Source organism: Hevea brasiliensis, chromosome 16 (assembly GCF_030052815.1).
Source record: "Hevea brasiliensis isolate MT/VB/25A 57/8 chromosome 16, ASM3005281v1, whole genome shotgun sequence".
NCBI classification, from domain to species: domain Eukaryota; kingdom Viridiplantae; phylum Streptophyta; class Magnoliopsida; order Malpighiales; family Euphorbiaceae; genus Hevea; species Hevea brasiliensis.
This window is the reverse complement of record NC_079508.1, coordinates 69,481,941-69,506,213: the sequence shown is the minus strand read 5'-3', so window position 1 is coordinate 69,506,213 and position 24,273 is coordinate 69,481,941. Positions and strand designations below refer to the sequence as shown.

The 24,273-nt window shown below is 35.9% G+C and overlaps 2 protein-coding genes and 1 non-coding gene across 5 annotated transcripts; all 3 read left to right on the top strand.

Annotated features, from left to right (window-relative positions):
* Nucleotides 1–466: 466 nt before the first annotated feature.
* On the top strand, nucleotides 467–6,056 carry LOC110656101 (UDP-N-acetylmuramoyl-L-alanyl-D-glutamate--2,6-diaminopimelate ligase MurE homolog, chloroplastic). Of its 3 annotated transcripts, none has more exons than XM_021812677.2 (6): nucleotides 467–2,446; nucleotides 3,082–3,198; nucleotides 3,278–3,453; nucleotides 4,921–5,066; nucleotides 5,434–5,661; nucleotides 5,773–6,056. In XM_021812677.2, the coding sequence occupies exons 1-5, from the start codon at nucleotides 577–579 to the stop codon at nucleotides 5,450–5,452; spliced, it is 2,328 nt and encodes a 775-aa protein (XP_021668369.2). In that variant the 5' UTR covers nucleotides 467–576; the 3' UTR covers nucleotides 5,453–5,661; nucleotides 5,773–6,056. The 3 variants fall into 3 exon arrangements, with proteins under 3 accessions (XP_021668369.2, XP_021668367.2, XP_021668370.2); XM_021812675.2 differs by having other exon boundaries at nucleotides 5,739–6,056; XM_021812678.2 differs by lacking the exon at nucleotides 3,082–3,198 and having other exon boundaries at nucleotides 5,739–6,056.
* Nucleotides 5,208–5,324, top strand: LOC131175215 (small nucleolar RNA snoR100). Its single transcript, XR_009145378.1, has one exon. It is a non-coding gene; the product is annotated as a small nucleolar RNA snoR100 (small nucleolar RNA).
* Nucleotides 6,057–12,232: 6,176 nt separating the features above from the next.
* On the top strand, nucleotides 12,233–23,047 carry LOC110656099 (signal peptide peptidase-like 2). The gene is made up of 14 exons (XM_021812672.2): nucleotides 12,233–12,506; nucleotides 13,213–13,371; nucleotides 13,490–13,601; nucleotides 14,082–14,201; nucleotides 14,425–14,576; nucleotides 14,680–14,862; nucleotides 15,088–15,122; nucleotides 17,800–17,956; nucleotides 18,735–18,788; nucleotides 21,776–21,868; nucleotides 21,981–22,123; nucleotides 22,389–22,459; nucleotides 22,567–22,650; nucleotides 22,759–23,047. Exons 1-14 carry the CDS (start codon nucleotides 12,360–12,362, stop codon nucleotides 22,881–22,883), a joined length of 1,635 nt encoding a protein of 544 aa, XP_021668364.2. The 5' UTR covers nucleotides 12,233–12,359; the 3' UTR covers nucleotides 22,884–23,047.
* Nucleotides 23,048–24,273: the final 1,226 nt, after the last annotated feature.

Here is a 24,273-nt window from a genome sequence, read left to right as displayed (position 1 = left end):
CCACAAGCCCTAACAGCTTTTCCTTACAATCTTTTGGTGGCGTTTATGTATGCGAGGATATAAGAGGCTGATTTTGAATCTTTTCTCTTTATCAATGTCCCTCTCGTAGCCCTCATAAATCACTGTAAATGCAAATATTAATGATGTTGTTATGTTAATACTGACGCTAATGAAACAATGATAGAGCAGCTGACTCCTTAGAGAATTTTACTTAGTTTGATTTATTTCACAAAAAATAATTTATAAGGTAATCAAATCATATAAATAAATAGTACAATATAATTTTACACCCTTAAAATTATTAAAAAAATGTTTGTAACATATAATAAATAATTAAAATTTCAGAAGTTTATGAGAAATTGCTAGATCTCAGAGAGAGATCTAGGGGCAACAAAAACGTTGTCGTTTCATTGGGTGTTTAAATTATTGCAATTTATAAACCAGAATTTATCCGCCAACGTAAGAATTCATTAAAATTCAAACGCGCCGTTTCATGTCCAGTGCAGAAGCCCCCTTATCCCCTTTCCCCTCCAAAACCCTCATCTCCATTCTCTGCAACTTCTCTTTCTACTTTTCATGGCTTTCACTTTCACTTCGCAATTGCACTCTCTTTCTTCTCACCCCAGCTTTCTTTCTTTAAAATCTTTCACTCTTAAACCCATCCCTTCCCTTTTGAAATTCCGATTTCCCTCTCTCCGTCACCCACCTCCGCTCCTCGCCATCGGCCCAGACGGTAAATTTTACCCTACACCGTCCGAAGACGACCCGCCAGAAGCCCCGGAAGACTCTGCTCATGGAGTATCAAAGTTCGATCAAATCCACATCCAGTCTGCTCGTGCCCGGAAAATTCAAGAAGAGGACTTCAAAAATAATCAGTCAACGTATCTCAACGCCATTGCCGACACCGAGGACCCTTCTGTAAGTTCTAATTATGCAAGTGACGAGAACTCTGGGGATGATTTGTTTGGTGAGATAGATAAGGCCATTGCGTTGAAGAGGGAAGAGTTTATTAAGCAAGGACTTATAAAACCAAGAACCAATAAAGAAAATGGAAATCTTGTTGAGGGAATCGAGGAATTAGAGCCTGAAGAAGTAGTCGATTTAGATGAGATTAATGAGTTACAGGGGCTTAGGGTGGTAGATACTGAGTCTGATGAGGATGATGCGAGTGGTTTTGATGAGAGTATCAGGGAAAAGGGCAAAAGGGACGATCGTGGGTTATCTTTGGATCCGTCTTTTGATTTGGATTTTGATAGTTACGGGAAAGGTAAGGCCACTATTGTAGAACCGAAATTTAGAATGAGTTTGGCTGAGCTTTTGGACGAGAGTAAAGTGGTGCCAGTGTCGGTTGCTGGGAATTTAGAGGTAGAGATTACTGGGATACATCATGACTCGAGAATGGTGAGTGCTGGTGATTTGTTTGTGTGTTGTGTGGGGAGGAGAACAGATGGACATTTGTATTTGACTGAGGCTGATAAGAGAGGAGCTGTTGCGGTTGTGGCTAGTAAGGAGATTGATATGGAGGAGACTTTAGGGTGTAAGGCTTTAGTGATCGTGGAAGATACTAATGCTGTTTTGCCTGCATTGGCTGCGGCTTTTTATAAGTATCCTTCAAAGAACATGGCTGTGGTTGGGATAACTGGGACAAATGGAAAAACCACAACAGCTTATTTGATTAAAGGGATGTATGGGGCAATGGGATTGAGGACTGGGATGTTGAGTACTGTTGCATATTACATACATGGGGATAATAAGTTGGAATCACCTAGCACTACCCCAGATGCCGTTTTGGTTCAGAATTTGATAGCTAAGATGCTATATAATGGGACTGAAGCTGTTGTGATGGAGACATCTTCTCATGGACTGGCTTTAGGGAGGTATGATGAGGTTGATTTTGATATTGCAGTCTTTACCAATTTAACGAGGGATCACTTAGATTTTCATGGGACTGAGGAGGAGTACAAGGATGCCAAGGCTAAGTTGTTTGCTAGGATGGTGGATCCAGAAAGGCATAGGAAAATTGTTAACATTGATGACCCCAACGCTTCTTTTTTTATTGCAAAAGGCAATCCAGATGTGCCTGTTGTAACTTTTGCTATAGAGAATAAAAGTGCAGATGTTCATCCTTTAAAGTTTGAACTCTCCTTGTTTGAGACACAGGTTTTGGTTAATACACCCCATGGTATATTAGAGATTTCATCTGGATTGCTTGGGAGGCATAATATCTATAATATTCTGGCTGCTGTTGCTGTTGGGATTGCAGTTGGGGCACCATTGGAGGACATTGTCAGAGGTATTGAAGAGATTGATGCAGTACCCGGTAGGTGTGAGTTAATAGATGAGGAGCAGGCATTTGGGGTAATAGTGGACTATGCTCAAACTCCTGATGCCTTATCTAGACTACTTGATTCAGTAAGAGAGCTTGGGCCTAAGAGGATTATTACTGGTATGCTTCTAATGCTTCCCACTAACTTACAGCATTTTCTTTGCATAAAATGCTAAACATCCTCTAAGTCCATGATAATGCAGTTTTTTGTTTAAACGGGATCTATAAGTTTTTTCTTTCCCTTCTATAAACTTGGACTATTACTGCAGAAAGTAATGGCTACTTGGTTCAATGTCATATATGACACAAATTTCATTAGGATTAGATAGAAAGATGTGGAGTTTTGTTGCAATAGTCAGTATTCGCTGTTGCAGTCCTGTAGTACACAAGTTTTTGTCTACATCATTATTTCTCTTTAGTAGATACTGTGCACAAAATTTTGAAATTCCTCCTAAGGACAACTGTCATAAGTAAAATGATTATTAGTTGAAATTTTGAGATCATCAATCCTGAAATTTCAAAAGATTTGATCATCTGTATTAGTTCTGTTACTTAAATAATTCTTGATGTTAACGTCACTGTATTGTTTACTCTGTCCTTGACTTGACAAGATGGAGTTATGTTTTAGTTGTTTGTAGAGAAAATTACCCATTCATCTTTACAAGTTTACCAGTGTTAATTGTTGTGCAACCAGTAAGTTCCTCAAGTAAATCCAGTTATTTGTTCTTCTAACCAACTTCATGCATTCTATAAAGTTATTGGTTGTGTTGGTGAGGGCGACAGAGCTAAGAGACCAATGATGACAAAAATCGCAACAGATAAAAGTGAGGTGACAATGCTAACATCTGACAATCCAAAGAATGAAGATCCATGTATGTGTATTGGACCATATTGCATAACTAAAGTATCATTTTGCAAAGCTTATTACTAATTTTTTTTCATCTTGATCAGTGGACATCTTGGATGACTTGCTGGCTGGTGTGGGATGGACAATGCAGGATTATTTGAAATATGGGGAGAATGATTACTATCCACCTCTTCCTAGTGGTCATCGTCTTTTTCTACATGATATTAGACGAGTGGCTGTACGTTGTGCTGTTGCCATGGGAGAAGAAGGCGATATGGTTGTAAGTATTTATGGCCATTTTGCTGCTCTTTTGTTAGGAGATATGCACAAATGATTAATATTTCTATGAAAACTCAATGTTACTGTACTCCAGAGTTGTTACATGGTGAACTAGTCACTCCTTATCATCTCTTTACCTCACCTGAAGCAGTGATACTCAACTCAACTTAACTAAGCCTTTATTTCAAAAATTTGGGGTCGGCTATATGGATTCGCTTTCTCTACTCTAAACGATTTTGGGTTAAATCCTTAGAAATGTGTAATGCTTCTAGGTCATGTTGTACTACTCTCCTCCAAGTCAATTTAGGTCTACCCCTTTTTTTCTTTCTATCCTCTAACCTAATGTGCTCTACTTGTCTAACTGGAGCCTCTGTATGTCTATGATTCACATGACCAAACCACCTCAATTTCCCTTCTCTCAACTTATCTTCAATTGGCACCACTCCTACCTTTTCTCTAATACTCTCGTTACGGATTTTATCTAGTCTAGTATAGCCACTCATCCACCTTAACATTCTCATCTCTGCAACTCTTATCTTAGACGCATACGACTCTTTCAGTGCCCAACACTCACTATCATATAACATAGCCGGTCGTATGGCTGTACGGTAAAATTTTCCTTTCAACTTATTGGTGATCTTACGATCACATAAAACTCCAGTGGCACGCCTCCACTTCAACCATCCGGCTTTAATCCTATGACTAACATCCTCCTCACATCCTCCATCTACTTGAAGGATTGAGCCTAGATATTTAAAGTGATTACTTTGGGACAGTACCACTCCATTCAAACTAATTAATTCCCTATCAGCAATTTGGCCTTCACTGATGCATGTATTTTGTCTTCGTTCTACTTAACTTAAAATCCTTTGACTCTAGAGTACTTCTCCAAAGTTCTAGCTTTCTATTGACTCCTTCTCGTGTCTCATCTATCAGAACTATATCATCCGCAAACATCATGCACCAAGGAATATTCTCTTGTATATGTTTCGTCAATTTATCTAAAACTAATGTAAAAAGGTAAGGGCTTATAGCTGATCCTTGGTGTAATCCAATTGAGATCGGAAAATCTCTTGTATCCCCTCCCACTGTGCGCACAATAGTAGTTGCTCCTTTATACATATCTTTCAACACTTGTATGTACCTAATAGATACACTTGTTTGTTCTAACACATACCCTCTTTTCCCTTCACTGTTTTACTATGTTTTTTATGCCTATTTATCCCACCTAATATGTCACATTACTATTGGAGTATTGGTCACCACGTAGCTCTTCATGCTAAAAATTCATGGGTGAATATGGATTAGTATGAATAGAATGATGCACCAGATAAATGGGGCGTTTCAAAATTGTTGGTCTAAATGGCATTTTACGTTATTAATGAATGCCTTGGATGTCACCGTGCTTGCTTACTGTCTCACTTCTTTTTAAGGATTTTCCTTTTTGAAATTATTCTCAACATCACAGGTGATTGCTGGTAAAGGCCATGAGACATATCAAATTGAAGGTGACAAAAATGATTTCTTTGATGACCGTGAGGAGTGCAGGGAAGCTTTGCAGTATGTTGATGAGCTTCATCAAGCTGGGATAGACACCAGTGAATTTCCGTGGCGGTAAATTAATTCACTGTTCTTTGAATTACAGATCAAACTGCATAGGTCTTGATTGATTGGATCTTCTCCTGGATCAATTTGTTAAATCATGCCTTGCAAAAGTAATTTGTGTATGATAGGCCAATGTCTGGATTCATTGGGAAATTAAGGCAGCATTTTAGTATGCACATAAATTGAGATATATGGATCCAACATGTCTGCTTTCACTGATGATTTGGTGGGGACTTTGATTTGGGAACATGGTTCTGACTGAAAATTTTATATTCCTTTGATTGTGGTGCTTGCCTAAATTGCAAAACAATGTTTTAGAAAAAGTTCATTCCATTGTGATTCAGATTTTCTTCTTTACTTGTCTGTGTTACTGCAGGTTACCAGAAAGCCATTGATATAGTTATGGGGTCAGCGGTATAGTATAAGATGTTCAGAGGCTACTCAATGCCACTAAACAGTTGTGAATTCTGCTCCTAGTGTGATAACAAAATCGGTTTAGTTAGTGTCAAAAGAAGAGTCTCTGAGGGATTTGTGTCTCTGATGATGACATTGATGTACACGTACTTGAAGGAAATTGATGAAGAGTTTTTCAAATAGGTTGATGGTAAGATCTCCTCAGTCCTTTAAATGAGTTTGAAATTCTAAAACCTTTTTTTTTAATTACAATCTTTGTTCCTGCAGAGTCTGTGAACGAATCTCATCTTTGTTCCTGCAGAGTCTGTGAAGGAATATCAAAAAGCATGATCCTCTAAAGCAAACTGTCCAATTTTGTAAGCATGGATGTTTTGCCAAACTGGATGGATGTGTAAAGCTGATTATAAGCACTGCCAATGTAAAGCTATTCAGTGCTCCATTCTGTCAGGCAAATTAAGTTGTATATAGTATTTAATGAAGACATCAATGTGGTGCAGTGTTTGTGATCTGTATTCTCATATTGTTGTAGGCTTGTATGTGACTGAATAAGACCAAAAGAAAATGAGTGTCCTTAATATTTTTTTATTGTTCGGGTAAGCAGTAATTGTCCGTCCACAATGATGCACCGGGTCATCAGTTTTCATGACCTGATTAACAGTTGTGTTGAAAGAAAGCAGCAGCTGAGAGCAAAATATGCTGTTTAAATCAATTTTTTGCATTTGTTTTGATCTTTTGGAGACTCCTACCTCATTATACTAACAAGGCAGTTTCAAAAAACCCGTACAACAGATTAAATCCGTCATTCATTGCCATGAAAACATAACCCATAGTGACATAGCAAAAAATAGCTACACTGTATTGGTGAAGTTTGACTGTATTGAGAAGTTCGATAATACTACAGAGCTTAAGAAATTGTAACAGCTAGTTGCATAACCAAAATATAACAGCTAGCTTACATAATGCAAGGATTTGCAACTCAAAACGAATCTACAAGACTCTATTGGAGTAAGACATAGGTCTTCTGAAGCAACACATAATTAAAATTGATGAACTAAAACACACATCAGCTGTTAGAAAAATAAAATTGATGAAAGTTGGCTGTGTTTACAATATTTCCCAAGCAGTAATTTATATTAAAAAAGTGAACAATAATAATAATTTTAAAAAAATATTTTACCTAGAAGATTGGTTTTCAATATTTTTCCCTTTTTGTGCCCTTCATAAAGATAATTGATTTTGCACTAGTCAACATGATAAAATGTTGATGCTGTATCAGATTCTAATTCTGATAATAGTTTTTGGGTTATGGTTAATGATCCAGAAAACCCAGAGGTTAGTGTTGGTTACCATCTGTTTTGGTGGGTTTTCTCTTGTACCATCATCACTATCTTCGTTGATACTGTATTTAAGAACAAGATTATTGAATACTTGCTATGTAGGTAGGATCAAGAAACGTTATTAATTAGTCATGATTTACCAGCCTGTCCTATGAATAATTATTTACTTGCTCGGCAAGATTCTTAATGGGGGATGTAAATTTCAGCAAATTCTACTAGAATCTGAAGTAAGAAGTTTTCTTAAAATGGAAAACACTGCTTTTTTCATTATACAGACAACTGATAATGATTTTTTTCCATATGTAGCTCTTATCACCTACCATACATATTCAAGTTAAATTCTTTTTGTCTGCAGTGAACGAGTTATACCCTTAATACCTTCATTTCTCACAGCTTCTCAGAATTATGGGTAAAGTTAATGCTTCCTGCAAATGCATTTGGCGATTCTCTATCCTGAGTTGGATTGCTAGACTTTTATTATTATTATTTTATTTCCAAACCAACACGTTTCTTTTCTGTGTAAAAATTGAAAACGAGCAAAAAGAGAAGCAACATTCCATGGTTACCATCCAAAGAACATTTCTTAACTCGGCCCTTATGACTATATATAAAAAATAAATAATTTTTCAGAAAATGTTAGGTTTTTCCAATTATCAACTCATTTACAGAATCCATTAATCGTTACAGCTGTAACTTGTCAAAGAGACAGTAAGGAGCAAGGCTATATGCAAGCAAAAGACTCCAAACGATAATCCATTTGATCAATCTTTTTTCCACCAAGAAAAGCAGGAGTTTGGAGGAAAAATATGAGAATCAACCATTTATTTTTGTCGGTTTCAGAGACTAAAATCTTGAAAATCCTCTACAAAACATTCTTTGGTGAAAAATTAAAAGCTCTAATTAAGCCTTGCGTTTATCCACTATCAGACCAGCTAATATTAACAAAAGGACCCATAACTCTCTCTGCCGCTGTCCAGCCAACTGACTGACTCATTTCCATAAACAGCAAAAAAAAAAAAACACATACATACACACACACACACTATCTGCACATATTCTCATTATATAGACAGCCAAGAACGTATATTTTCTTGCCTTTTAGAGAGAGAACGTGGAGACATAAATGCCTGAGAGAAAACAGCTCCTGTACGTGAAGTGATGCATTTTGGGTGTTGGTGTTTGATGGGGAAATGAAATGCCGGCCTCTTGACTTGAACAAGAGTTTCTTCATCCACTGAAGCCTGGTGAGTTTTAGGTCTAAAATGGTGCTTGAAAGGTGTTGTTTGGGATATACTTTTCTTGATATAGTTAGATGATCACCTTTCTGAGTTCTTTTTCTTTTTTTCTTTTTGATATAATATCGGGAAAAAAAGTTGATGACTTTGAACCTAGTTCTTGTTTGTGGAATTTATGCGCAGTACATACTAGGATTTTGGACAGTACGATGCCCCTTCTGTGAGCCCTTATGATTATGCCTTCTGGCTTTATGAGATTACCTTGCTAGATATTTATGACTACTTAGCAGCTGTTCCCAATTTATCTGGTGCTGAGGTTTTGCTTTTATTTTGAACCATTGTTGAAGTTCCCTTGTTCTGTGACTTTTTGGTATCCAAAAAGAAGTAGTTTGTTATGAAAGCCAGCCCCTTGTTTGGTTTTTTCATCTCATTAAAAAGCTTTGGAGGTTCAGGATAATGGTGCTTGATTATTCACTGTGTGGGCCTGTTACAAAAATGTGGTTCTGAATTTTCTTGTAGAAACTAGATTGTGCCCTTGCTTTTGTATTTCTTGTGGGTTTCTGCTGCTATATATATTGGGGCAGGACAGTAGTTTGTTGGATTGAATTTATTAGAAGTCGTTGTAGTTCTGAATTGCAAAACAAGTTTCAAAATTTCTGAAGTTGGAAAATCCAATAAGCCAATTCATTTAGGACTTACTAATCCAAAGCTGATTCTGTTGTGTATTTAAATTGAACTAGACTACTCTTTGTTATGAAAAATGAAATAAAAATGACGGGTAAACATGCCATGTTTCAGACCCTCCTGTGTAACAGGAATTCATTTGTAATTAGGAGTCCTGCTGAAACCGCTGATTTATTCTTGAAATGTGCTGAATTCCCAAGCTTAATGCGCAGCTGTACTTTTTGCCCAACGGCTTTATCATTGAAATGTTAATGATAAGTGGACTAATATCTATGCATTGATCTTCAGGGGAAGTTGGTCATTTCTTGTATTTTTTATGTCCGCCAACTCTAAAATGAGAGAGGAACTGAAATTCCAGCAGCGTTGGGAGTTTAGGAGGGGAGACAGTGACTTTGATTCTTCAACTGATGATTCTAAATCAAATTTAGGTGGTGCGCCAGCTCGCAACAAGCGCAAACTGATCTCCAGCTCGGTTGTTGTTAATAATGATGAAACTTGTGAGGCTAGCAGATTTCAGCAGAAGGGCAACAACAATGATCCTTGCATTTCGGGCCAATTTGAACTTGGGAAAGCTGAAAAGGGGAAGAGAGGAAGAGTTAAAAAGGATAATTTAGCTCATAACGAAAAGAAGAGGGGATCTCGGAGTCGAAAAGAAGTCCCTCAGAAGAAAGGTAAAACTACTGCCAACGAGTGTGCTGCTTTGGATGATCTCAAAAACTACATGAACTCTTTGTTGGGAGAACTTAAAGTTACCAGAAAGAATTTGTTATTGTGGATGAGGGAAGAAATGCAGAAATTGGTGGCAGAGGAGAAAGCTTCTGAGTCAGAATGGAAAGAAGGCAGCTTTAGGGGAGACACAGTTCAATTGCAGCCTCTGAACAATCCTGAGGACAATGCAAGAGTTCAGTACCCAAACTTTTTAGGAAAGAACATCCAACTCCAACAACCAAACAACTTTGAGTATGTCCAAGGGAAGGACCAAGGCAAGTTTGAGGAGAATATGCATATGCAGCACCTGACCAATTTGGAGGAGAACGCTGAAGTGCTGCCTCAAAAGCACCCTAAGGAAAAAATTCAACTGGAGCCTCAAAAAAGAATCAGATCTCGACCTGGAGCTCGAAATTCCAATGGTGATTCTTTAAAGAAGTTTGGTAACAGCAAGAAATCAGCTGATTCTAATAATTACATTCCATCACTTGAAGATAAAGTTGACTATAGTCAAGCAATTGTACTTGTGACACCAACTGAAGAGAATGGAGAAGATAGATTGGCCTTATCTGACAAGTCCAAATCCAAGTCCGGCCCCTCAGACCAGAATTTGCAAGCGCAACAGCAGAAGAGCATTGTTTTGGCCATAAGAGCTCAAAATTGCAATAGCAGATCTTCAGTGAAGAATGCAAAAGGAAAAAAAGCTGCTAGTTCTAATAGACACTCTCAAGTATCTGACAATCAAATTGATTACAGCCAAGCTATTGAATCCATTACTTCAGCTGAGAGGGACAAAGGAGAAAGGCCAGGATTATATGTGGAGCCAAAATTTTCATCTGATTCCTTCAGTCAGGTAGCTTCATCAATGTACTTAACACTACCAAGTGTCCTAACAAAACCCCATATTGCAAATCATAGGCCTGATACTTCTTCATTTAGCTATAAGCAACCGAGAATTGCTCAGAATCAAACAGGCATTAATTCAGAAAGATCAAATCTAATGATAGGTTCAACTAGTCATCTCGGATACTTTCAAGGCATGCAGCCAGAGGAAAGAAGTAGATACTCACACTATGCTCAAATGAATTCTAGAGATACCAGTTTCTTCAACCAGAGCAATACCACTTCTTCAATCGTGGGAAATGGATTTACAGTTCCTCTGCAGGCTGTAAGTGGTGGCTTTATCATTCCAAATCAATTTGACTTGGAAAATCTACCCCGAGAGAACAATAACACACTGGGCCTGACAATGAATGAAGGAGCTATAAGGTTTTCCGGGGGAGGGTACTCTTTGCCAGAACCTTACATTGCCAACTTCCGTAGCCATTCAAATTATAGAACTGAGGGCAGACTAATTACATATCAAGACAGCTGTCGATTTCAAAAGTAGATTCATCTGTTAAACTTGTTCAGAAACGGTGAATTCAGGATCCTCATGCATTGTTTTTGCCACGGTTGTTCAATATTTAATGGTTGAAAAGAGTCAAGGTTGGGAAGTCTCAACATTTTCACCTCAAGACATCAAGGAAGGTAAATAGCTGTGAAGTTTCTGTTTGTCCATGCTATTGAAGGAGATTATCTGTGTTCCTTATAGCATGGGTTAGAGAGGGAATGCTCAATCACTCAGTTTAGCAAGTTGCTTTTTTATTTTTTTTTTCCATAATAGGGTATCTGAAGTTTCAAAGTTCTTCTGTTTTTCTTTTCTTCTTCAGGTGTTTGCCTCCGTAACACCTTGCTATGTCCACTGCAAAAGAAACATAAATAATACATCAAAAGATACTTAAGAAAGCCCTTTTTTTTTCCCTTCTAAAATCCCTGAGAATACTTTTCATGTAATTCACCATATATATCTCATATTTTTTCCCCTAGAAAAGGCTGCTTTGATGCTTGAGCTATGTTACAGAAGCTATTTAGTTAGTGGGAATTTTTATGACTTTTTGTTTTGGATTTGATAATTCAGTGCTCATACAACTTTCTTAACGCGAAAGGAATCATAGGTACTGTTCCTTTGTAAGTTTGAAAATCTGCCAGTTATTTTATTCCTCTCCACTCAGCAATATCTAATCTACCATTAATGGATAAATGTCTAACATGTGTTGAGCCTTCACCACAGCCTTTACATTCGATTCAATGTGCAAGAATTTCAAGTACATTTTGTTGGACAAGAATCCTTCGGCATGGTGTCTCTTCTAAAGATTTTCCTTTAGTATAATATCATTTTTTTTTCAAAAAAAAGAAAAAGAAAAAAGAAAAGACCATGAGTGCTTGATCTCTGATTTCAGATAGAAAGTTATGATCTTTAAACTTCAAACATAATTTATATTAATATTATATTAACATAATATATTAAAACTAAAATTAATTTACAACTATATATGAAATCCATGAATAACACACAATATAATAAATAAATAATTTATATAGTGAAATTTAGATGATTGTACTGTGTGTATACCACTGTGCATGATAATCTAGGGATTAACCCGATAAGATGCTTTATATTTTTTTAATTTTACATAAATGATGATTAATGTAAGATTCCTGCGGCTTACAACTGTGATATTGTACGGACAGTAATGATAATATTAATTTTCCAAAGATAGAAATTCATTATAGAAAATGGTACAAGAAACGTTATCGTTTGGAGGTTACTTCTGTGTTGTTATTGGCAGCTTGTGTCATATCATTTCATTCGAGGCACCAATCAGGTCAGATCAGATCAGATCCAATCCATTGATTATTAGTTTTCCTTTTGTTTTAGTCTAAAAATAAATATTAAAAAGATTATTTATTAAATTGTAAGAAAATGATTAAAAAAAAAAAAAAGCCTCTCTCTCACTTTATTCTGTCTGCATCCCACTCTGCTCTAAGTTTTGCGTTGCAAAGAGAGAACGCGCAAGGGAATTTACTTGAGAGGGGAACCCATGGATTTGGTGAAGCTTTGCTTCGTAATCTATGTTGCAGCTGTGATTTCGTTGGTGTGTTACCCGTCTTCTGTGACGGCTGGGGACATAGTGCATGACGATGATTCAGCTCCCAAAAAGCCTGGCTGCGAGAACAACTTCGTCCTGGTAGAGCTTTGAATGCTGCCTTTTCTCCTCAGTCCAGTTCTTGCTTTTGCGATTTCTCGAATGGGTCTTGCTTATTTTGTCTGTTGGCTAGGTGAATTTTGGTTTTGTCAATGTTTGTATGGTCTAGTCGCTGCTGAAAATTGTAAATAGTGTTAGTTTGCTATTTTAAACTGATTACGTGTCTTCGTCTTCTTCTTTTTCTTCGAACTTTTTTGTTTAATTTGGAACTGGTAATGTGAATATGTGATCCCTCACAAGTGGACGTTCTAAGTTTCCTCTTCTTTTTCTTTCCCAATTCACTAAATTTTCTCAATTTTGTGAAAATTCGTCGGCAGCATATTAACTGATCTGTTCATTTGGTTTATTTAGCTTTGGAAAGTTCAAAAGTAAAATTTAAAAATTATGATAAAATTGTTTATTTTTCTGGTCATAATTGAGCTCCTACTCTGCTTAATTTCTCTCATCCTGGTTCTCTTTTGGGTTTTAAATTAATATTAAAGCTTATGCTTTATGAGCTATAATTTGGATTGGCATTTAATGCTATTAGTTCATAGCATGCTTTCAATTATGTTTCATTTCCAAGCCAAAAAATTGCTTTGATTAGATTCTGGTGAAGCTTATTTTGCATTGAAATTGTCCTTTGTTTGGATTTACTCGCCTTATGTTGATATAATTTACCCATTAATATTGGGGGTGCTTTTGTTAGGTAAAAGTTCAAACTTGGGTTAATGGAATAGAGGATGCTGAGTTTGTTGGTGTGGGTGCTAGATTTGGTACTACAATTGTGTCAAAAGAGAAAAATGCAAATCAAACACTCCTCACTCTGTCAGATCCTCGAGATTGTTGTACTCCTCCCAAGAAAAAGGTGTTTTTTTCTCCCTCACTTTTTGGACAACTTATATGTCCTAAACAGTTGTATTATTTGTTCACTTCAGGGATACTCCCTGGGTATTTGCTAAAGCCAGTATATTTGAACTTATTAGCTTGATAGGGATATCATTATGGTTAATCGAGGCAAGTGCAAATTCACAACCAAAGCAAATAATGCAGAAGCTGCTGGTGCATCTGCTGTCCTTATAATAAATAACCAAAAAGGTAATTTGAGTATTTACTGTTGTTATTTGATGCATCTATTTAAGTAGTGGACATCGGTAGAGGCAACTTCAATCAACAAGGATAATATTTTCTGTTGTACTATCTTAGGAAACTGATCTTTTAATTATTAACCTCATCAACTCAATTGGGATAATCATAAGGCTCAACTAGTTGGGGTTGTCTAGATAAGTGCTGTTCCTTCGTGTTATTCAAGTCTTCAGATGTTTAGAAATCAAATTCTTCTCTTTTGTCTTTAATTTGCACTATTTTCTGTCTGCCTTTGGTTCTCTTTATTCCTTGTAATGAAACTTCTTCACCAGTGACTCCAAAAGCCTGTGTTGAACATGGCCTTGTGTAGGCAACTGACCTTGAATTTACCTTTGACTTTAAAATATAAAGACAGCATATATATTCTACTGTCAAATGTCAATATTTGCCATTGTGACTCATTTTGCAAGAAACCTGTTACTTCTCCTGCAGAACTTTACAAGATGGTTTGTGAGCCCAATGAAACTGATCTTGACATAAAAATACCTGCTGTTATGCTACCACAAGATGCTGGTGCAAGCTTGGAAAAAATGTTACTGAATAGATCATCCGGTAAGATTTTTCACATTCTGTATAAATGTGAAACAAAATGTAAATTTCGTCTTTAATCTGAGTCTGCATGTAGAAAAAAGCTGACATAGATGTTATTTTTTCATTCCATTGATAAGTTCCAGTCTAAGTGACTGCCTCTCTCAAACATTTCTGCTTTAAAACATAATGTTATTGCCATGCTTCCTTTTTACCATAAAGCTGCTTAAAATTTCTTTGTTGCCAGTGTCTGTGCAGTTATACTCTCCAAAACGGCCCCTAGTTGATATAGCCGAAGTATTTTTGTGGCTGATGGCAGTTGTTACCATATTGTGTGGATCTTACTGGTCTGCATGGAGTGCCAGAGAAGCAGCTATTGAACATGACAAGCTATTGAAGGTGATCTTTTGCTTATCTTTGTAAAATATACTTTCTTTCCTGTTGTGGCGTAATTTTTACAGTTATATATTAGCTAATTTACAAGTCTGTTTTCTTCATAAAGGATGCTGTAGATGAAATTCCAAATGACAAGGTCGTTGGTCTTAGTAGTATTGTGGACATCAACGCAACATCAGCTGTCCTGTTTGTTGCTGTCGCTTCGTGCTTCTTGGTCATGCTTTACGAACTAATGTCATACTGGTTTGTTGAGCTTTTGGTGGTTCTTTTCTGCATAGGTGGGGTCGAGGTAAGATTTTTTCCTTTCCACTCTGGAATCGTCCCACATGCATGGATTAAGGCACAGATGGTTAATCATTTACATAAATCCTATTTTTCATTATTACCACTATATTTTCATTAATTATCATGCCAATTATACATGTACTGGAATACTGGATATTTGGCAATTTGTCAATATGTATTTATCTTTTGTGAGAGTTAATTTTAACACTGTAGTTTCATGGTTTTGCAGGGCTTGCAAACCTGCCTAGTTGCTTTATTATCAAGGTAAAATTATCACACTCTCTTTCTGATATGACTTTAGCAGTTAAGGTTTACTTTTTAATCTCTGTACAGGCCACAGGTCCATTTGTGGGCTGTTTGCAATTATTCTTGTATCTTTGCTCTGGTAGGCTTGATTGGATGTTCTGTTTGTCACTAAATTGTTATAAGTGAAAGCAATATACCAGGGAGAAATGCAAACTCCTTCGTAATGGGATTCATTAACTTGCTTTCTAATGGATGCAGTTATTTTCATGCAAATCGTTATGGTGACCTTTAGCTATGAATATAGAAATTATTATGTTTGTTAATTTTATAAGTAATTTTGTATTTGAGCTTCCTAATATCAGGTAATTGTTGCAAGCTATTGTGAGAGTGAATGTGGCTTTGACAATTCTGAGCTTTTAGTGAGAACTGACTCAATTTCTTTTTAATCTGAACCACAATTGTTATACAAAGTTTTTAATTTTTCTTTTTCTTTTAACATTGCTGTTGTTCCAAAATAGTACAAGAGGGGGGTGAATTGGACTTTAACAATTTTTCGGCCCTTGCTTGTAGCCTAATGAAAAATTGTGACTTTGTTCAACTAGGTGCTTCTTAATATATAATGACAGTGATATGTATTTCAATAAAGTGTCTCTAAGTTGCAAGTCAAACTTTAATCAATATTTATAGCTACCAGAACATGAATCACAAGACTTTCAACTAATTTCTCATCATACTCATAAATCCTCAAATATACCAACTCAATATATTCAATCAACATTCAAGGTCATGTATAAAAATTAAATTGCACAAAAGTAAAGAGGTTAAGGTTAGAGAGATCAAACACAATGATTTTTATAGTGGTTCGGCTTAACTAGCCTACATCCACTCTCTCAAAGAACCCTCTTTGAGTCTTCTCTCCACTATTTGCTCTTTTAAAGGCAAGAGACCAAAAGCCCTTTACACTTTTTCAACACCAAGCTTTTACCAAGGCACCTTGAACCTTTGACAAGTGCTATCTCAAGCACTTACTCTCTCAAGCTTCAATAGGTGCTTGTACAATCTCTCTTAAATGCAATTCAATGTTGTAACACTCACTCTTACTTAATACAAATCAAACTATAAAGAAGAGATGAGTTGATTTGCCAATGGTAGCTCAAAGTCTTTAAAGCTCTTGAATGAAAGCAATAAATGAAAAATCAAATTTGGAGTTCAAATGTAAGCTTTCATCAAGTCTAAAATGAAGTAAAGAATGTGTATTTATAGTCCTAAATCATTTTAGACCGTTTGAAACCTTTTTGGAACGTTATACACACTGCTCAAGACAAAATGGCCGTTATTTTATTTTTTTGTGCGAAGTTGAGCAGCTCTGATCATTTAGTAAACTAATGAAATTTTGGCAACAGCAGTAAACTAGTTAGTAAACTAATGTTTTAGCAAACATATTAGCAAACTAAGTCAACAGCTGCATGTCTCAACTTGTAATATTAAAAACAAAGATTTAGACCTTAATAAGAAAAATAAGTTCCAAGAGCAGTATCCAAGGTCATGATGAAGAAAAGTAATAAGAAAATAAAGTTTCATTTTTGAGCTCCATTCGACTAAACTCTCATCTATTCTTTTCACATAAGACCTAAGACTCAATTTCTTACTCTATGACTTTCATACCTTTACCTTGAGTCTTGGCTTTCATAATCTTGTTCTTTTCTCATTTTGGATTTGTCTTGAGATGTCTTTGAGTATTCTTCCTCCTTAGATGCAACTTCAAAAATTCTTTATGAATAAGAGAAGGAATCTACACATCACTTTAAAGTTGGGTTAGATAGATTTTGTTTGAGTTTTGTTATCATCAAAATCAATGCTCATTTTGAGCTACACGGGGTCAACAATTGCTTAATGAAAAATAGTGTCTTTTATTGGTCATCTTATTGCAAGTTTTTTTTTTTTTTTTCTCCTGTTATTGATCATCATAAGCTCTAAAATGATTGTAGTCAGTATAGAGAGAGCTGTTGACTTAATATAGAAGCATATTGTACATACACAAGGAGAAAGATTTGCTTTTAACTGAATCTGATATGATTGAGTTGTAAAACATAGTGTAAAATATTGCAATGAAATAAAGCGGTGAAAAGGAGAATATATGAAATTTTGAAGTTTTTAAAGGACAGCCTGGGAGATTTATAAAATTATCATCATAGCAGAACCTTTTTTTTTTTTTTCAACAGTGACCCTATGATAGTTGTGAGTTTCTATATGAATGGATGCTACAAATGCTAATGTGATCTGGGTGCTAAAAAGAACTATTGCAATGCAGTGTTAGCAGTCATAGGAACAATATGATTGGGTAACAGACTCATTGGGCTTGTCTAGATCTGGCATATGATTTGGCAGTATGACTGCCCATGTCCACTACAGCATGACTGCATTTTCTAACCATTCATTTAGTATGCTCTTGAAATGATGACTTGGTAAAAAATCTTATATATTGACCCTTTAAAATGGACATCTATTATGAAACATTTCATGGGGAAGGACTCTTTCATTGGCAAGGGAGTTTTAAAAAATTGAGGCGAGATGATAATACATTTATATAGGATATTGATGAAGATACTAGCCTTTATGCGTATGTTTTCTGGCCTTTTAGTCAAGGAAATTGGTATCCTTGGTGTTGGAAACTAAAGTTTCAGTACTTGCACAGGTGGTTCAAGCATGCAGGAGAATCATACATTAAAATACCCTTCTTTGGAGCTCTTTCATACCTAACATTGGCTGTTTCACCATTCTGCATAGCATTTGCTGTTGTTTGGGCGGTCTATCGCAATGTCTCCTTTGCCTGGATAGGCCAAGATATACTAGTAAGGACATATTTCCTCATCTTTTCACCTGCTTTTACATAACTTTGCCACATTTATCTAAGATTCCAGTAATTAGATTATCAGTCCTCCTCCAGCACATTAATGCATTCTGGTGTTTATTGTTTATTTGTTTCCATGCCAAATAGGTTACAGATAAGCCAGCTTGTGCTATGAACTGCTTTTAACCTGAGTATTATCCTTGATAAATATGAGAGCTTGATGTTTCCGACTTCATGTGAAGACCAAACTCTTTGGTGTGTATATATATATAGAATGAAAATTATATTGAAAAGAAAGAAGGGGGCTGGACCTTTGAAGATAATTCAGTGATAATCATATTGTTACTTTTTCTTTACCTGCGCAGAAAGCTTTGAGTTCTCTTCTGCTTTTTAAAATTTGAGTTTTGCTCCTTTACTCTCTCTCTCTCTTACAAATAATAATTCTCAGAACTAAATTGTTACAGTGAATGTAAAAGTTAATGTCTTACTTACCAAGTGATAAGTTCACTTAATTCTTTGTTGATGGATTAAAAAATTTCACAAATTATAATGGACTTCAGTGTTCAGAGAACTTTTCTACATTGAATCCCTGCTTTCTTCTTGATGTTTTAATTGTCTTGGTTTCTATGTTTAGCAATGCCAATTTAGTAGATATGGGGCGGCATATGGCCTTTTCCAATTTTTCATTTTTATCTCTTTTATGGGTGAAGTGATCTTGTAAGACAGATGCTAGGCAATTCAACTAATAATCTTTTTCCTTTTATTTGTTCTTCAATCAGGGAATTGCACTGATAATCACAGTTCTGCAAATTGTCCATGTACCTAACCTCAAGGTAATAAAAAAAAAATGATGGATTAATGTCAATGCAGTTAGTTTGTTGTGAATGTTTTGTGTGCATTCAATTTGAGTATGCAATGCATTTATACTTAAATCCCTTGTCACGACCCGAACCCATGGGCCAGATTGGCACTCGGATCTGGGCTGGTATAAACGCTCGAGGCCCGTAGTAAGCCTTACTAATCCCAAATCCATAATTAGGGCCCCAAATCGAGGCTCATCATGCAAATAAAAGAAAATAAAATATTATATTATATTATATTTTTATTTAGGTTAACCCAACTCGATAACTGTTAAAATCTAAAGCCAGATAAGTTCAGCTCAACCCTGAATCAATCAATTATAAACTATATAAATATCATAACAATTTTCATTTATTGATATCAAAAACTTAAATTAACAGTCTCCAACAAGGCTCATGCTAGTGCTAACACATGCAGAGTTCTAGGTTTCAAATTTAGAAAATAATAAAATAAATAAATAATTGATGTTAAACCTGCGAGAAAGAAAGCAGGTTACTCTGAAAAAGAACTCCTCTTTTAACCTGAAAAAATAGGGTGAACAGTAGTGAGCTTTAAACTCATAGAGTAAGATATTGATTTTATACACAATTTATATAACTATTTAATTCTAATGCATCCTTAGACATGAAATGCATCATCTTAATACAAACCAAGAAAAACAAGTCAAATCACAATCTGGAGCACTCACACATATATATATGGGGAGCCGATCTCCCTATCTAGCTCTTTTAGTTTCAATCTCTGCTAGCGAGATCAACTCAAAACTGGACTTTCTCTTAATATCCAAATGCCGGGGCTAGCGAGATCAACTCAAAACCGTGCCTACCCCGACTTTTCCATAATAAGGATCGGGTCCCAGCGAGTCAAGCTCCAGCCCCGTCTACCCGTCCTACTCATATTCACATACACACAGCTCCAGATTGCCATAAAATAACAACAGCAGCAATGTCAACAAGTACAAATGCAATAAAATGTGTGCTTAATATTTAACTATATACATATATGTATAAGTGATGCATGAGCATGTCTTCAACAAATAATAACATTGAAATTATAAATAAAATCAATATCTACTCACTGTTATCGGGGGCTAATGTGACTGCTGGGTGGAAGAAAATAGCTGACCTCGATCACCTAAATAATTATATTATAGATTTATTAGTACTAATTCAAAATAAGACTCTAAAGGGACAATAGATAGCCTAATTTATGTTGAAAATCTAACAGAGTTTTCCTTATGCCTATGACCTACCCAACCTGCAAAATGGTTTAAATAATGCTTCTAAACTCAACCCATATCTTATTATCATTATATGGCCCCTCCTAAGCCCTCCAAACCAGGCAATAATCATAATATCAAACAATTCAATTATAAGACTTTAAAATTAATAGATTTAAAAAACTATCTAAATTAACTTTAAAAATTCTATAAACTTGTCCCGCGGTCCTTAACAATATTATAAGGCTATTGCAAAAGGAATCATAATTTTCTGATCATCTACGAATATTTTATGAATTTTATTCTAAACCCAGTATGAGGTAAAAATTGAGCAACTTAGAGTTTGGATTTATCTATGCTAAATTTAACACTTGGAACGCGTCAAGAACGTCTGAAAATGTTAAGATTGACTATAATATCGGCCACGTTCCGAGACAGGCCGCGGGACAGTCGAATCTGGCAGAAAATGCGATCCCGGCACTGATGAGCTATCTTCGATCCGATCTCACCTAAATTACGCCTAAAAATTATTAATAATTATCATGAAATTATTTTTAATTTTTGGGAATAAAAAAAGCTCAAAATTCTCACTAAACAATCTGGACCGTTCGATAATTGCCTTTTTCAAACGATGTTCGATCGGAGCGGGGCCGGTCTCATTTCGCAGATTTTGTCGCATTGAGTCCATCGGTGATCTTGAATTTCTGATCCAACGGTCGGATCGCTGGAAAAGTGGCCGGAAACCGGCGAAACCCATTTGATTTTTTCTCAACTTTGCCTCGCCGGATCTTCTCTCTCCGGCCACCATTGGAGGTAAGGTTAGTCAGGTCTTGAAGCTTGCTGTGCCAGGAGTTGAATGAGCACCGCCTTGTCGGAAACAACCATCAGATAGCGTCGGAACGAGGCTTGGAAGTTGCTGCCTCGCGCGTATTTCTCTCCCTCTCTCCTCCATTTTCACGCCGCTGCTGCACCTTTGGCCGTCGTTCAAGGCTGCTGGAGGTTCACCAGTCACCGTGGGTCTGGTCTGGGTGGCTCGCCGGTGGTAATAGTGGTTAGTCAGAGTAAAAATGGGGAGGGAAATGGGGTTGACGGGGAGAGGGAAAAAAGAAAAAAGAAAAAAAAAAAAAAAGAGGAGGGGGGGGGGGGGGGTTGGTGGTTGCATGGTCTGGTTCGAAAATCATTTTCCTTTTTTTTCTTTTTAATTCTCTTACACTGATGCACGCTGCAAGATGCAATGAATGGGTCACATAAATCAACTTTTATATATATATATATATATATATATATATGTAATATATTATTAAAATATCATTATTATACAAACTTAAAATAATATTTATTTATTATTAATATTTAAGATAAACTCTTACTTAATTTATTAATTAAATATAATAATTTTAATAATAATAATAATAATAGTAATTATACTAAAATTTAAAAAAGTGTTAAAACATAATCCTATAGTCTAAATTCAAATATCCAAAAGATTAAATCCGAAACTTCATAATAATCTTATAAAATATATTAAAATAACAAAGTAATATATATATATATATATATATATATATATATATATATATATAATTTATATTCTAAAATTTCAGGTTATTACAATCCCTTTTCTATTAACATTATTTTTGATGCTTTGCACCTTTATTAGTATGCAATGGATTTTCTTCTAAATTGATATTTCTGTTAAAATGGGGCTCCATTAGTGAATCTGACTTATTTCTAAATCAGGTGGGTACAGTTCTTCTAAGTTGTGCGTTCGTGTATGACATCTTTTGGGTGTTTGTTTCTAAGAAATTGTTCCATGAAAGTGTCATGATTGTGGTAAGTAATCCCACTAATTTTACCATCTATTGTGAGTTTGGTTTCGACTTCCACCATTGGGCCATTCAAATGCCAAAGAATAACTCTGCTTGATTGTATCTATTTTCAATAGGTGGCTCGCGGTGATAGAAGTGGAGAGGATGGTATCCCCATGCTGTTGAAGATCCCTCGAATGTTTGATCCCTGGGGGGGTTACAGCATCATAGGATTTGGCGACATCCTTCTACCTGGATTGCTGATAGCATTCTCACTTAGGTTTTGCAGTTGATGTAGTTTCTTTAGTTGCTAGATTTTTGCACCTCACCTAGTTTTCTCCTCATCTTTTTTTTTTTTTTAATCCTTTTCTTGATGAGATCTTTCCTCGCTGAGCTTTATAGTTGCTAGCTTGAATTTTGCTAAGCATCTTATGGTTCTCCTTTTATGGTTATTATTCCACCTTTATCATTGGGCACACTGTTTCAGACAGTAAGTTATCATCCACCAACATTTGTATGCTAAATGGAATTGGTCATCCTCGCAGGTATGATTGGTTGGCAAATAAGAGTCTTCGAGCTGGATACTTTTTGTGGGCAATGATTGCATATGGATTGGGTATGGTATTCCAAACTAGTCTTTGTTTACAAATAAAATAAAAGATTAAGAAGATAAAATAACCTAACTTTTTTGTTTCCTCTTCTTAATTTTCAACTTTATTGCAGGTCTTCTCATCACATATGTAGCCCTGAACTTGATGGATGGGCATGGCCAACCAGCACTGCTCTACATTGTCCCATTTACTCTTGGTAATTCTTTTTGCATAAAGCGATAGGAACAATTTAGAAACGCCAAACAACTTGATGTTTATATTTACATTTGCCTGATAAAACAAAAAAATTCACACGTTGATGCAGGAACCTTTCTGACATTGGGAAAGAAAAGAGGCGATCTCAACATTTTATGGACACGAGGAGAACCAGAAAGACCTTGCCACCATGTCCATCTTGAACACTATCATGAACTGAACCTGAAAAAATAAGTTTTTTTGTAATTAAAGTTGTGTTGTATTAATCATCCCCTGGGAAGCTGGTTTAATCAGCTTGTCAAAGCTAGCATAACTTGGAAAATGTTGTAGTAAAATGAAATCTTCATGCCCCTTAGTTTAAAAATTACATAATGGTGCGCAATATTGTCCCCAGAAAATTCATCTTCTATCCATTTCCACAACAGGAGGTGAGATTCCAATCTAGTTCAAGGATTCTTGTTTACATTGATTGAATAAAATTTTAACTAATTGTTCTATTTATTTAAAATTACACGGATGCGTGTGATGTCATTATACTATATCTTTGAAAATGGACAAAATTTGAATTTCTTGACACTACTGGTTGAAACATTATGTTTGAAAGGGACATTAGTACTTACGTGCAGTAATGTTTATGAATGCTACCATTCCTGTGAGAGATAAATTAACCCTTTTTGTCCCAACTTATTTTTGAAAATTCAAACAAAGAGAGGGGGAAACAAGGTTTTACAAATGTCTGCTGTAAGGATATGTAAATTTCCAATATACGTGTACATTATAAGCTTGCAGTGAAAGCACCCTTGACAGCGAATCTTGAATTTAAGATAGCCTAAAAAAAAGCTTATTACAAGTCAAAAAATAAATAAATAAATAAATTCTTGCTTCCATGATTAAGGTGGTTGATGATTTGCAAGAGTTGCTGATGACACAGACACTATCTTCCATCAATATCATGATTAGGCCATTGATTAATTGTGAAACAAATAAGGAGCCAATTCATAATATTCTCCACAAATATGCCCTTCTCTTGTTTCTGTGGGCATAAAAATATTCTTTGGATCAAAAGATATACCTATCTTGAAACTCTGAAACTCTCCATAGAATTTTTATTTATTTACGTCTTTATAGAAGTAATAAGATTGCCATCACTCTAGCCAAGCTAAAGGCTGCGTGTCTTTAGCCAATCCTCTCCAAATTAGGTTTTCTATCTCGGGGTCTTGGAGAGGAGATGTTGATGGGTTGGTGGGTCAATCCATAGTCATGTAAACATCAGATTGATGCCACGTGTAAAGGTTTAGACCGTTAGATGTGAGGTGAGAAGGGAGTGGAAGCTCCTGGTTTTAGCGTTTATATGATGTAAAAGGGTGGTTGCTGTTGATGTTATATTGTAAGTAGAAAATGGCTGGCAGTGGGGCTAGGAGAGGCATGTGAGCGCTGGGCACAAGACCAGAAGGGTATCCCATGAGTATGAGTTGTCCAGCATGATAGAGTTGCTCCTTTTTCAATTTTCACATAAAGCTAAAGAGCAAGATTACAATTCTGAGGCTTTCCCCTAACAGAATAGAATATGGAGGAAAACCCAAAAAAAGGGATCCGTGGTCCCAATTCAATTGTTGTTAGGTCA